This window comes from Oncorhynchus nerka, linkage group LG10 (assembly GCF_034236695.1).
Source record: "Oncorhynchus nerka isolate Pitt River linkage group LG10, Oner_Uvic_2.0, whole genome shotgun sequence".
NCBI lineage: Eukaryota > Metazoa > Chordata > Actinopteri > Salmoniformes > Salmonidae > Oncorhynchus > Oncorhynchus nerka.
Window position 1 is genome coordinate 46398765 of NC_088405.1, and position 15937 is coordinate 46414701.

General features: G+C 43.0%; 1 protein-coding gene across 1 annotated transcript in view; it reads left to right on the forward strand.

Moving 5' to 3' along the window:
- The window catches only part of spns2 (SPNS lysolipid transporter 2, sphingosine-1-phosphate), a 144047-nt gene that overhangs the window by 116803 nt on the left and 11307 nt on the right, over positions 1-15937 (forward strand). The window contains exon 12 of the mRNA XM_029670037.2: positions 2455-2491. Coding sequence (XP_029525897.1) covers positions 2455-2491 — 37 coding nt within the window. The remainder of the gene's footprint in view (positions 1-2454; positions 2492-15937) is intronic.

A 15937-nucleotide genomic window follows, 5' to 3' on the forward strand; every position in this document is an offset into this window, starting at 1 on the left:
ATATATATATCCAGTATATCACAAAGGTGAGTACACCCCTCACATTTTTGTAAATATTTGAGTATATCTTTTCATGTGACAACACTGAAGAAATGACACTTTGCTGTAAAGTAGTGAGTGTCCAGCAATTATAACAGTGTAAATTTGCTGTCCCCTCAAAATAACTCAACACACAGCCATTAATGTCTAAACCGCTGGCAACAAAAGTGAGTACACCCCTAAGTGAAAATGTCCAAATTGGGCCCAAAGTGTCAATATTTTGTTTGGCCACCATCATTTTCCAGCACTGCCTTAACCCTCTAAGGGCATGGAGTTCACCAGAGCTTCACAGGTTGCTACTGGAGTCCTCTTCCACTCCTCCATGACAACATCACAGAGCTGGTGGATGTTAGAGACCTTGCACTCCTCCATCTTCCGTTTGAGGATGCCCCACAGATGCTCAATAGGGTCTAGGTCTGGAGACATGCTTGGCCAGTCCATCACCTTTACCCTCAACTTCTTTAGCAAGGTAGTGGTCGTCTTGGAGGTGTGTTTGGGGTCGTTATCATGTTGGAATACTGCCCTGCGGCCCAGTCTCTGAAGGGAGGGGATCATGCTCTGCTTCAGTATGTCACAGTACATGTTGGCATTCATGGTCCCCTCAATGAACTGTAGCTCCCCAGTACCGGCGCACTCATGCAGCCCCAGACCATGACAATCCCACCACCATGCTTGACTGTAGGCAAGACACACTTGTCTTTGTACTCCTCACCTGGTTGCCGCCACACGCGCTTGACACCATCTGAACCAAATAAGTTTATCTTGGTCTCATCAGACCACAGGACATGGTTCCAGTAATCCATGTCCTTAGTCTGCTTGTCTTCAGCAAACTGTTTGTGGGCTTTCTTGTGCATCATCTTTAGAAGAGGCTTCCTTCTGGGACGAAAGCCATGCAGACCAATTTGATGCAGTGTACGGCGTATGGTCTGAGCACTGACAGGCTGACCCCCCACCCCTTCAACCTCTGCAGCAATGCTGGCAGCACTCATACGTCTATTTCCCAAAGACAACCTCTGGAAATGACGCTGATGGTCAACTTCTTTGGTCGACCATGGCGAGGCCTGTTCTGAGTGGAACCTGTCCAGTTAAACCACTGTATGGTCTTGGCCACCGTGCTGCAGCTCAGTTTCAGGGTCTTGGCAATCTTCTTATAGCCCAGGCCATCTTTATGTAGCGCAACAATTGTTTTTTTCAGATCCTCAGAGTTCTTTGCCATGAGGTGCCATGTTGAACTTCCAGTGACCAGTCAGTATGAGGGAGTGTGAGAGTGATGACACCAAATTTAACACGCCTGCTCCCCATTCACACCTGAGACCTTGTAACACTAATGACACCGGGGAGGGAAAATGGCTAATTGGATCCAATTTGGACATTTTCACTTAGGGGTGTACTCACTTTTGTTGCCAGCGGTTTAGACATTAATGGCTGTGTGCTGAGTTATTTTGAAGGGACAGCTAATGTACACTGTTATACAAGCTGTACACTCACTACTTTACATTGTAGCAAAGTGTCATTTCTTCAGTGTTGTCACATGAAAAGATATATTCAAATATTTACAAAAATGTGAGGGCTGTACAGTCCGTTCACGCTCAAATGCCCCATGATTTACACATTTTCTCCTGACTTGACAATTGCAGCCCCTTTTCTTGTACGAGTCTGTCCTTAAATATTCTGGGATATTTTTAAAAGCCAAGAAGCAGAAGGAGTGTACTCACTGGAGCAAGACTGTCTATTCCTAGACTTAATATTTCTAGGTTGTTAGCTTTTTTGGGCTGAGTGGAAACCATTAATAGCTCAGCTAAGGCACACAGATGCCCCCACACATTCACATACACACATTATTCACTAACTTAGACTTATATACTCACACACACACGCAGACACACACGCAGGTGCACAAATACACACACATGGCGTGAGAGCTCATCTATGTCCTCTGCCATGGTTGGCCCTGGCGTAGCTAGGCACATAAGTGACTCCTCGTGAGTACAGTACGGGCCCGGCTTAACTCACTTCTGGGACGACCGCCTGAGGAGGCAAGAGACCAGATTGTCATGAAGTGTGCTTTGAAGAGAGGAGAAAAGGTGCAGACTAAAAAAGGCATCAGGGAGACAGGGGGCATGTGAGGAAAGAAAGTGTGAGAAGAAGGCTTTGTAAGTCGCTCTGGATAAGAGCGTCTGCTAAATGACTTAAATGTAAATGTAAGGCGTCAGAGACAGAAACATTCTTTTTAAAAAGGGCCAGCAAAAGAGAGCGAAGCATAGTGTGGCAAGGGTAGTTCTATTAGTCCTGCATTTTATCCTCATATACACACACACACTGACATGTTTTTTGGACTACCTCTGGATGTTTAACTGAGCTGTATGTGTGGAGTCTGTGGATTCTTCCTGACTGTCTTCTCTGTTCCGTTCTCAGATTGGCAGCAATGACGCGACCACCCTCCTCAGTAAAGGTATGACATGGTACTTTTATATCACTCTGAGTTTGTGTATCTAACACTTAAGATGTTAGATGTCAATTAAGTTTATCATCTGTAATTATTGTGACAGTGAAACATTTGTTCTTATATTGGCTCTAAACTCCAAACATTTGGATTTTAAATCAAACAATGACTATGAGGTTAAAGTGCAGACTGTCAGCTTTAACATGTTGCCACTCTAGAGGGGCAGTATTTTCATTTTTGGAGAAAAAAAACGTTCCCGTTTTAAACGGGATATTTTGTCAGGACAAGATGCTAGAATATGCATATAATTGACTTTGGATAGAAAACACTCTAACGTTAGCAAAACTGTAAAGATATTGTCTGTGAGTATAACAGAACTGATGTTGCAGGCGAAAGCCTGAGAGAAATCCAATCCTGAAGTGCCCCAGGTTTTGAAAGCGCTGCGTTCCAATGAGTCCCTATTGAGCTGTGAGTGTGCTATCAACGAGCTTACGCTTTCTACGTATTCCCCAAGGTGTCTACAGCATTGTGACGTAGTTTTACGCATTTCTGTTGAAGAATAGCCGTAGGCGGCCACATTGCGTAAGTGGTCACATGGTGGCTCCGAGAGGGATTCTCGCGTAAAATACAGAGGTAGCCATTACTCCAATCGGTCCTACTGAAAAACTAATTGTCCCGACGGATATATTATCGAATAGATATTAGAAAAACACCTTGAGGATTGATTGCCATGTTTCTGTCGATATTATGGAGCTAATTTGGAATATTTTTCGCAGTTTTCGTGACTGCAATTTCCGTGCGATTTCTCAGCCAAACGTGAAGAACAAACGGAGCTATTTTGCCTACATAAATACTATTTTGGGAAAAAGATGAGTGAAAACATCCGAAGTTCATCAAAGGTAAACGATTTAATTTGATTGCTTTTCTGATTTGTGACAAGGTTGCCTGCTGCTAGCAAGGCATAATGCTATGCTAGGCTATCGATAAACTTACACAAATGCTTGTCTAAGTTTGGCTGTAAAGCATATTTTGAAAATCTGAGATGACAGGGTGATTAACAAAAGGCTAAGCTGTGTCTCATTTTATTTCATTTGTGATTTTCATGAATAGGAATAATTTCTAGGGATATTGCGTAATGCTAAGGGATATTGCGTTATGCTAATTAATTTCAGGCGATGATTACGCTCCCGCATGCGGATTTGGGAGTCACAAGAAGCTTTAGTGAATTCTCATCCATATCGGGGGAACCGTTTAGAAAGTACAGCACTTTTTGTACATAGTACACCCCATTTTAGGGCACCAATTGTATTTTTTTTTTTACCTTTATTTAACTAGACAAGTCAGTTAAAGAACAAATTCTTATTTTCAATAACGGCCTAGGAACAGTGGGTTAACTGCCTGTTCAGGGGCAGAACGACAGATTTGTACCTTGTCAGCTCGGGGGTTTGAACTTGCAACCTTCCGGTTACTAGTCCAATGCTCTAACCACTAGGCTACCCTGCCGCCCAAAATTCACTAATATGTGTATTAAAGTACTAAAATTTACATTTACATTTAAGTCATTTAGCAGACGCTCTTATCCAGAGCGACTTACAAATTGGTGCGTTCACCTTAAGACATCCAGTGGAACAGCCACTTTACAATAGTGCATCTAAATATTTTAAGGGGGGGTGAGAAGGATTACTTTATCCTATCCTAGGTATTCCTGAAAGAGGTGGGGTTTCAGGTGTCTCCGGAAGGTGGTGATTGACTCCGCTGTCCTGGCGTCGTGAGGGAGTTTGTTCCACCATTGGGGGGCCAGAGCAGCGAACAGTTTTAACTGGGCTGCGCGGGAACTGTACTTCCTCAGTGGTAGGGAGGCGAGCAGGCCAGAGGTGGATGAACGCAGTGCCCTTGTTTGGGTGTAGGGCCTGATCAGAGCCTGGAGGTACTGAGGTGCCGTTCCCTCACAGCTCCGTAGGCAAGCACCATGGTCTTGTAGCGGATGCGAGCTTCAACTGGAAGCCAGTGGAGAGAGCGGAGGAGCGGGGTGACGTGAGAGAACTTGGGAAGGTTGAACACCAGACGGGCTGCGGCGTTCTGGATGAGTTGTAGGGGTTTAATGGCACAGGCAGGGAGCCCAGCCAACAGCGAGTTGCAGTAATCCAGACGGGAGATGACAAGTGCCTGGATTAGGACCTGCGCTGCTTCCTGTGTGAGGCAGGGTCGTACTCTGCGGATGTTGTAGAGCATGAACCTACAAGAACGGGCCACCGCCTTGATGTTAGTTGAGAATGACAGGGTGTTGTCCAGGATCACGCCAAGGTTCTTAGCGCTCTGGGAGGAGGACACAATGGAGTTGTCAACCGTGATGGCGAGATCATGGAACGGGCAGTCCTTCCCCGGGAGGAAGAGCAGCTCCGTCTTGCCGAGGTTCAGCTTGAGGTGGTGATCCGTCATCCACACTGATATGTCTGCCAGACATGCAGAGATGCGATTCGCCACCTGGTCATCAGAAGGGGGAAAGGAGAAGATTAATTGTGTGTCGTCTGCATAGCAATGATAGGAGAGACCATGTGAGGTTATGACAGAGCCAAGTGACTTGGTGTATAGCGAGAATAGGAGAGGGCCTAGAACAGAGCCCTGGGGGACGCCAGTGGTGAGAGCGCGTGGTGAGGAGACAGATTCTCGCCACGCCACCTGGTAGGAGCGACCTGTCAGGTAGGACGCAATCCAAGCGTGGGCCGCGCCGGAGATGCCCAACTCGGAGAGGGTGGAGAGGAGGATCTGATGGTTCACAGTATCGAAGGCAGCCGATAGGTCTAGAAGGATGAGAGCAGAGGAGAGAGAGTTAGCTTTAGCAGTGCGGAGGGCCTCCGTGATACAGAGAAGAGCAGTCTCAGTTGAATGACTAGTCTTGAAACCTGACTGATTTGGATCAAGAAGGTCATTCTGAGAGAGATAGCGGGAGAGCTGGCCAAGGACGGCACGTTCAAGAGTGTTGAGAGAAAAGAAAGAAGGGATACTGGTCTGTAGTTGTTGACATCGGAGGGATCGAGTGTAGGTTTTTTCAGAAGGGGTGCAACTCTCGCTCTCTTGAAGACAGAAGGGACGTAGCCAGCGGTCAGGGATGAGTTGATGAGCGAGGTGAGGTAAGGGAGAAGGTCTCCGGAAATGGTCTGGAGAAGAGAGGAGGGGATAGGGTCAAGCGGGCAGGTTGTTGGGCGGCCGGCCGTCACAAGACGCGAGATTTCATCTGGAGAGAGAGGGGAGAAAGAGGTCAGAGCACAGGGTAGGGCAGTGTGAGCAGAACCAGCGGTGTCGTTTGACTTAGCAAACGAGGATCGGATGTCGTCGACCTTCTTTTCAAAATGGTTGACGAAGTCATCTGCAGAGAGGAGGAGGGGGGAGGGGAGGAGGATTCAGGAGGGAGGAGAAGGTGGCAAAGAGCTTCCTAGGGTTAGAGGCAGATGCTTGGACTTTAGAGTGGTAGAAAGTGGCTTTAGCAGCAGAGACAGAAGAGGAAAATGTAGAGAGGAGGGAGTGAAAGGATGCCAGGTCCGCAGGGAGGCGAGTTTTCCTCCATTTCCGCTCGGCTGCCCGGAGCCCTGTTCTGTGAGCTCGCAATGAGTCGTCGAGCCACGGAGCAGGAGGGGAGGACCGAGCCGGCCTGGAGGATAGGGGACATAGAGAATCAAGGGATGCAGAAAGGGAGGAGAGGAGGGTTGAGGAGGCAGAATCAGGAGATAGGTTGGAGAAGGTTTGAGCAGAGGGAAGAGATGATAGGATGGAAGAGGAGAGAGTAGTGGGGAGAGAGAGCGAAGATTGGGACGGCGCGATACCATCCGAGTAGGGGCAGTGTGGGAAGTGTTGGATGAGAGCAAGAGGGAAAAGGATACAAGGTAGTGGTCGGAGACTTGGAGGAGTTGCAGTGAGGTTAGTGGAAGAACAGCATCTAGTAAAGATGAGGTCGAGCGTATTGCCTGCCTTGTGAGTAGAGGGGGAAGGTGAGAGGGTGAGGTCAAAAGACGAGAGGAGTGGAAAGAAGGAGGCAGAGAGGAATGAGTCAAAGGTAGACGTGGGGAGGTTAAAGTCACCCAGAACTGTGAGAGGTGAGCCATCCTCAGGAAAGGAGCTTATCAAGGCATCAAGCTCATTGATGAACTCTCCGAGGGAACCTGGAGGGCGATAAATGATAAGGATGTTAAGCTTGAAAGGGCTGGTAACTGTGACAGCATGGAATTCAAAGGAGGCGATAGACAGATGGGTAAGGGGAGAAAGAGAGAATGACCACTTGGGAGAGATGAGGATCCCGGTGCCACCACCCCGCTGACCAGAAGCTCTCGGGGTGTGCGAGAACACGTGGGCGGACGTAGAGAGAGCAGTAGGAGTAGCAGTGTTATCTGTGGTGATCCATGTTTCCGTCAGTGCCAAGAAGTCGAGGGACTGGAGGGAGGCATAGGCTGAGATGAACTCTGCCTTGTTGGCCGCAGATCGGCAGTTCCAGAGGCTACCGGAGACCTGGAACTCCACGTGGGTCGTGCGCGCTGGGACCACCAGATTAGAGTGACCGCGGCCACGCGGTGTGGAGCGTTTGTATGGTCTGTGCAGAGAGGAGAGAACAGGGATAGACAGACACATAGTTGACAGGCTACAGAAGAGGCTACGCTAATGCAAAGGAGATTGGAATGACAAATGGACTACACGTCTCGAATGTTCAGAAAGTTAAGCTTACGTAGCAGGAATCTTATTGACTAAAATAATTCAAATGATACAGTACTGCTGAAGTAGGCTAGCTGGCAGTGGCTGCGTTGTATCTCTCTATAGTGCTGTTACTTGTATTATGGTCTCTTGTTTCTTTAGAGGTTTCACTTTGTTGTCCTTTTTCTTTTCCTTTTTCTTCTGTCCTTATTTTGTCTTCCTTTCTTCTGTTAACTAGATATTTTTAGTTGTTATTCTTTGTAAGCTAGCTAGCTTCTTCCAGGAGAGTCCCTAGCAACTGCTTAGCAACAAGTAAACAATTCAGCTAGCAATTCAGCTAGCTAAGATAACTGTACAATTTTATGAAAAATAGTTACTTCTTCAAAAGCCTGTCTTTTTGGTTTGTTCCTTGTTTTGTCTTCTATTGAGTCTTGCAGTTTTCTCTTGATTTTTTCGATGTACTTCACTCTAAAAAAACATTTAAATCTCAATATATACAGGAGCTCATTTTTCAGCAGCTGCTCAATTTGGAACTGAAAATGTTAAGTATTTGGTCCCATATTTATATCACGCAATGACTACATCAAGCTTGTGACTCTACAAATTTGTTGGATGCATTTTCTGTTTGTTTTGGTTGTGTTTCAGATTATTTTGTGCCTAACAGAAATTAATGGTAAATAATGTATTGTGTCATTTTGGAGTCACTTTTATTGGAAGTAAGAATATAATATGTTTGTAAACACTTCTACATTAATGTGGATGCTACCATGATTACAGATAATCCTGAATGAATCTGGAATAATGATGACAGACACACAAATACTGTATAGTTCAGGCCTACTGTTGACATGGCACTATACAGTAGGACTGACAAATATGTATATATGTTTGTATGCACTGCAGGTAGGCCTATGTGAATAATTTAAAGCATTATGGCAAATGCCTCACAAGTAGACTATTAGAAACCTTTTATGGATAGCCTATTTGGCTAATGCATTGGCCAGTATAAGAAAGCCACCAGACGCATTGCCATTGAAGCAGCTTTTGTTATCCTGTCTGGGAACCCCGTTCCGCTAGCGGAACCCCTTGCCAACAGCCAATGAAATTGCAGGGCGCCAAATTCAATCAACAGAAATCTCATAAAACAAATTTCTCAAACATACAAGTATTAGGCACCATTTTAAAGATAAAATTCCCAGCCACAGTGTTTGATTTCAAAAAGGCTTTACAGCGAAAGCTCCACAAACGATTATGTTAGGTCACCACCAAGTCACAGAAAAACACAGCGATTTTTCCAGCCAAAGAGAGTTGTCGTGTCTTTGGCTATGCCGGATTAAGTGATATGACATGCTATTCCATAAAATAATTTATCCGTAATTAATATCACCTGATTGAGCTAATCATGTAAATGTAATTAACTAGAGAGTCGGGCACCACAAAATAATATTTATAGAGCTGTTATCTTCTGAATAAACGCTTAAAGACCTAGTAATATTTTACATCAATAGCAGTTAATATTAATTGTGCTCTTAATTCAGTCTCATCTGAAAGTTGTAAATTATTGGTTATCTGCACGAACCCTGGCTAACAATTTGAATCAGCAATACAAAATTGGGTTTAATTATTTATTTACTCAATACCTAACAAATCACACAGAATTACACATGCACATAATTAAATCATAACTTGATTACAAATTATGTCATAAAGAAAAATGTCCATAGCGGGCGGAAACAGATATGACAGCTTGTTACACAAAGGAAAAGGGCTGGGTTTGAGTGAAAGAGCGGGAAGACTGAGGAACAACGGGAAGAAGCTGTGCTATCGTAAATACAGTATCTTATGCATTCTAAATTACCGCCCATTTGGAAAAGGAAAATGCAATAAATATTTACTCTGAGCTGCGCTTCGGTAGGTTGGTGGTAGATGGAAGGCCGTGTTGCCAAACCGAGTCCTTTGAAGAATGTCTCTGGTTGTCAATTGGATACGTTGTAGTAACGTCATTGGGTGATAGACGGAATACTCTGTCTGTTCCTTCCTAACCCTCGTTTGCATCTGCTGTTGTGAACTCAACGGCTAGGAGGTATCACTTCTGTAGTGAATAAGAGTTCAAAGTTCATACCATTCGCAACCAAAGCTCACGCTGATGTTGGCTTCGTTCTGTAGTTATTATCTGAACCATTCTGACATAGGACCGTCGTCCTCAAGTCCTCAGAACAAGAGGTCAAGGGCTTATATAGGAAGGGAGAGGAGGGCGTGTTTGAAAAGTTTTATAGCCCATGTCCCTGCTCACTGATTGGGCAGAGCCCATTTTATGAAAACCCCAAATCTCACATTTTAGAAGCTAAAATCACATTTCATCCCATCACAAATAATTTCATATTCAAACATTTAAATTTGAACAACAATTCCATGTCAATTCGATATCTCTGATGTGTAGACTTTCCAATGTAGAGTTTGTCATCTTATCATTGATGAGAATTTCTCAGATGACAACCGAACTGACATCATATGCATTAAGTACCACCGCATATGTTCCCTTGGTCGGATTACCAGAATATAGTTCATTTCCCCGCACCTTCTGATGTTCCCAGAATCTCTATATTAACCAAGGGTTTTGCAAATGTAACCTCAGTAGGGTAGAGAGAGGAAAAAGGGGGGAAGAGGTATTTATGACTGTCATAAACCTACCCCCCCAGGCCAACGTCATGATAGAGTTGTCACAAAAAGCAGAAATATAGATAAAATGAATCACTAACCTTTGATGATCTTCATCAGATGACACTCATAGGACTTCATGTTACACAATACATGTATGTTTTGTTCGAGAAAGTGAATACTTATATCCAAAAATCTCATTTTACATTGGCGTGTTGTGTTCAGCAGTTCCAAAACATGCAGTGATTTTGCAGAGAGCCACATCAATTCACAGAAATACTCATAATAAACATTGATAATAGATAAACTATTATACATGGAACTTTAGATAAACTTCTCCTTAATGCAACCGCTGTGTCAGATTTCAAAAAACTTTACGGAAAAAGCATAATCTGAGTACGGCGCTCAGACGACAAATCAAGCCAAACAGATATCCGCCATGTTGGAGTCAACATTAGTCAGAAATAGCATTATAAATATTCACTTACCTTTGATGATCTTCATCAGAATGCACTCCCAATTCCAGCGGAAATGTCGGAAGAAAATTCTAAAAAGTTATATTACTGGTCGTAGAAACATATCACACGATGTATAGAATCAATCTTTAGGATGTTTTTACCATAAATGTTCAATAATGTCCCAACCGGAGTTCCAATAGAAAAGCAATGTCCCATGACCGGGTCACAAGCCCGTGGCTCTCTGCCAGACCTCTGTAGTAGAAAAAACAACATTCTAAAACTGTTAACATCTAGTGGAAGCCCTAGGAAGTGCAAGATGACCAATTCCCACTGTATCCAATAGGGGATGAGTTGAAAAACTACAATCCTCAGATTTCCCATTTCCTGTTTGGATTTTTTCTCAGCTTTTTGCCTGCCATATGAGTTCTGTTATACTCACAGACATCATTCAAACAGTTTTAGAAACTTCAGAGTGTTTTATAGCCAATACTACTAAGACTGAGACTGAGTAGGAGGTAGTTTACTCTGGGCACGCTTTTCATCCAAAAGTGAAAATGCTGCCCCCTAGCCCAAACAGGATTTATAGTAACCTACTAAGGGCATTTTTTTTTTTAATCAAATGAAACATAAGACAATCCATTTTTACAGGAAAATAACTAACATTTTTCTAAATACGAGTATCAGTGGATTATATCTACGCTTAGGTTTTTTTTTACGCATCCAAAATAATAACAGGAGCTGGTAAAAAATAATGTACAATAGCCTACATACAAAAAATCGGGATGTCCGCTCACTGTTTTGATGCTGCTCCTAAACTTGATATTATTGGCGATTAAGATTTATTTCAAAGCGGTCTTGTGAGCCAAACCCTTTATTGATAGTCTTGACTACTTGGCAAATGCATTGGGCAGGACAAAAAAAAACTGTCTTCACTGAGAGGGGGTGGGGTATGCTTGTTTTTTAATCAAATGAAACGAAATGGGAAAAATACATGTTTTTTAAATGTTTCTAAACACAAGGTTTACCAGCACAAAAAGCACATCTCTCTTGTTCCATGTGTATATGGGCACTGTTCCTTACGGGTGGATTAACCCTAACGCAACATGCATAAAAGAAACCCCTGAAACTAGATCCCCTACACACTGGTCTTAATGAGAAGGGACTGTTGGGGGAGGTTCTCTTCTACACTGTTCAACCAATCTAGTAAATGTGGAGGAGGAGTTAAGATGTAGTGTTGCCTTGTTAATGTCCAAAAGTGGAAGTCTTGTTAAGTTTGGCTCTCTTTTAATTTCCCCTGAAAACCAGAACATCCAGTTGCTGGGGACTTGGCAGAAGCTACAGGTGGATAGGATGTGCTTCCGTTGTCAAAATCCATGTCACAACCAACCGGGTTCTTGCGGAACTAATATCAGCTTTTCGGTTGGTCATAAATATCCCCACCAGCGCATACTGAAATTGACACTTTGGTGCACGTTTTTTAGGACACACATTCAATATTGCCACCCCTCCCACCTCGTATGACACAGGTAAATGACCATTTCTGGCACCATTTCTGGCACTAGAGTGCCAGCTTTAACAGGTCGAGATTGCAAACGAGTGTGTGTTTTACAATTGCGCTGGCTTAACGCCAGATGTGTATGACTGTTTAAAAATTTAATTAACGTTCAATCTCCGATAAGAAAATAGTTTTTCCTTCTAACTAACTACAAGTTGTAGTGCCCATAAGACACTGGCGCAATGCTCTACAATCATCATTTAAGTGGGAGACTTTGATTAAATGGTCTTTGAAATAACTGGGAATATTGGAGACTTTAATTATACTTCGAAAGCACTTTCCCCTAGTTTCCATAGACCTTTTAAATGGCGATAACATTCATGTCGTCGTATTGATCTTTGATGTACCTCTTGGTTCCAAGGTCTATTGTGTATATACGGGATGTCGTCAAGGAGTCGTCAGGGCATTATTGGCCTTGGTACCCTCCCTCCTTCCTCTCTTTATCACACACACACACAGGCACACCTCCCTCCTTCATTCCCTTATCACACTCCGACACACACACCGCTCAGCCTCTCACATTAATTATCAAATCCCCCGCCCCGTCCCCCAAAAAATAAACACACACACAGGGGAAATGTTCTGCATTGCCAACTCTCCACAGCAGGACAATGGGGAGGTTTTGGAGTAACAGACTAAAAATAACAAGATTACACCCTGACCCACTGATTGGCAAAGATTTGTGTTTCATGTTATTGTGACTTGGCTTTTCAAGGTTATCGTGTTTATACATGGGGTCAAGAATGTATCTATCCCTTTGTGCTCCTGTCTCGGCTAATTAACCTCTTTGCTTGCTTGATACTAGCTCCAGTCAAATGTATACAGTTGAAGTTGGAACTTTACATACACTTAGGTTGGAGTCATTAAAACTCGTTTTTCAACCACTCCACAAATTTCAAATTTCTTGTTAAAACCTACTACCCCCCTACTTTTTTCAATTTCTGCCTGAAGACATACCCTAATCTAACAGCCTGTAGCTCAGGCACAAAACCAAGGATATGCATATTCTTGGTACCATTTGAAAGAAAACACTCTGAAGTTTGTGTAAATGAATTGAATGTAGGATAATATAACACAATAGATCTGGTTTAGATAATACAATGAAAAAAAACATATGTTTACAAAATAACACTTTCAATATTTGGAAGACCCTCAGTCCTCAACACATTATTATGCTGCTTATGCCAGGTGCCATAGCACATCCATGCCTGCAGAAATACATTTCGGCAGATGAACACCACTTGTGGCAGGGGCTGGATGAACCAGCTTCAGTGGAGGATGGACACCTTGGCACTGGGGGCTCCCATTCGGAGTCAGTGTCACTGTGAAAGAAAATGTTCAGTTAGAATTGTTTCACATATGAGCCCTGTATCAACAGGTATAATAAACAGATATATATATAGTACAGGGAACATAAGGTTGAATATATTATTATAGACCTGCTAGATCTACTGTCTCATTTATGTTATGACATTTCAGCTAGATCTACTGTCTCTATTATATTATGACAGACCAGCTAGATCTACTGTCTTTATTATATTACAACAGACCAGCTGTATCTACTGTCTCCATTTCACTTTGGCCATTGTGGGCCTGCCCTCCCCTCAACAGCCTCAAATAGGCTATTTCATTTCACAAATAATATTTTATATTATTCATTTCAAACAACGGCATTAGTATGAGAAGAACTTACCAGTCCAAAACGATGTCCTCTCCAATTCAAAAAATATTCCTCCATTTGGGAATCGCTAAATGAATCGCCTCGATCAATTTCTTCTAAAATTGTGTGTACATCTGTATATCTAGACTTAGATTTAGCTTGCCCTGACTTAGTCGCCATACTGATTGATATATAAACAGTTGAATATGCGCTTTACCAAAACAACGCTGTGCGCAACATGCGTTGCTTCTTCCGGTATGAAACTTCAATGGCGAATGACCCTCTTTACGCCGGAGTTTACTACATGGGTTCGTCTTCCAACACATAAACATTACATATTGCCGTTTACCTCAGCTCATTGGCTATCTACCCAGCTAGATTTTAAGACGATCAGTGGTCATTGGGTTAAAATACGGTCAATCAACGAAACAGCGGGCAAATTCGTTGGTGCACAATGATGTCATTACTTGTTGTCTTCTAATCGGTTTCTTTCAGTCAATACGACCCATTAGGTTTGGTTGTGTAACAAACAAACCAGTTGATTGCAATGAAACCAAACATGACTGGAAAAGTCACGTTCTGTGTGTGTATTTACCTCGAGTGTGTCGTCAAATGGAATGAGACGGAACACGCGGTTCACAAAATGTTTCGTGTTCGGCTGTAAAAATGGATTTTATCAAACAATAGACCATTCATTGTGTAACAATGAGCATTGGGATTGCAAACAGAGGAAGATCGTCAAAGGTAAACAATTTATTTTATTGCAGTTTGTGATTTTCTTACGCCTGTGCTAGTTGAAATAGTTGTTTTTTATGGTGCTCTATCCTCAGATAATCGCATCGTATTCTTTCGCAGTAAATCCTTTTTTAAATCTGACAACGCAGTTGGATTAGCAAGATTCTAGGCTTTCGAAACATGTGGGACACTTGTATTTTCATGAATGTTTAAAATGACTATTTATGTAGCGATCATCGTATGTTGTCGAATTTCATCCCGCTACCGGGTTCCGTGTGCAAGAGAGGTTAACAAACTATAGTTTTGGCAAGTTGGTTAGGACATCTACTTTGTGCACAACACAAGTAATTTTTGCAACGATTGTTTACAGACAGATTATTTCACTATCACAATTCCAGTGGGTCAGAGGTTTACATACACTAAGTTGATTGTGCCTTTAAACAGCTTGGAAAATTCCAGAAAATGATGTAATGTCTTTAGAAGCTTCTGATAGGCTAATTGACATAATTTGAGTCAATTGGAGGTGTACCTGCCTCTTTGCATGACATCATGGGAAAATCAAAAGAAATCAGCCAAGACCTCAGAAAATAATTGTGGACCTCCACAAGTCTGGTTCATCCTTGGGAGCAATTTCCAAATGCCTGAAGGTACCACGTTCATCTGTACAAACAATAGTATGCAAGTACAAACACCATGGGACCACGCAGCCGTCATACCGCTCAGGAAGGAGACGCGTTCTGTCTCCTAGAGATGAACGTACTTTCTTGCGAAAAGTGCAAATCAATCCCAGAACAACCGCAAAGGACCTTGTGAAGATGCTGGAGGAAACAGGTACAAAAGTATCTATATTCACAGTAAAAACAAGTCCTATATCAACATAACCTGAAAGGCCGTTCAGCAAGGGAGAAGCCACTGTTCCAAAACCGCCATTAAAAAAGCCAGACTACGGTTTGCAACTGCACATGGGGACAACGATTGTACTTTTTGGAGAAATATACTCTGGTCTGATGAAACAAAAATAGAACTGTTTGGCCATAATGACCACCGTTATGTTTGGAGGGAAAAGGGGGATGCTTGCAAGCCGAAGAACACCATCCCAACCGTGAAGCACAGGGGTGGCAGCATCATGTTGTGGGGGTGCTTTGCTACAGGAGGGTCTGGTGCAATTCACAAAATAGATGGCATCATGAAGTAGGAAAGGGCTGTGGATATATTGAAGTAACATCTCAAGACATCAGTCAGGAAGATAAAGCTTGGTCGCAAATGGGTCTTCCAAATGGACAATGACTCCAAGCATACTTCCAAAGTTGTGGCAAAATGGCTTAAGGACAACAAAGTCAAGGTATTGGAGTGGCCATGACAAAGCCCAGAGATCAATCCTATAGAAAATGTGTGGGCAGAACTGAAAAAGTGTGTGTGAGCAAGGAGGCCTACAAACCTGACTCAGTTACACCAGCTCTGTCAGGAGGAATGGGCAAAAATTCACCCAACTTATTGTGGGATGCTTGTGGAAGGCTACCCGAAACATTTCACCCAAGTTAAACATTTTAAAGGCAATGCACCAAATACTAATTGAGTGTTTGTAAACTTCGGACCCACTGGAAATGTGAAAGCTGAAATAAAAACTTCTCTCTACTATTATTCTAACATTTCATATTCTTAAAATAAAGTGGTGATCCTAACTGACTTAAGACAGGGAATTTTTACTC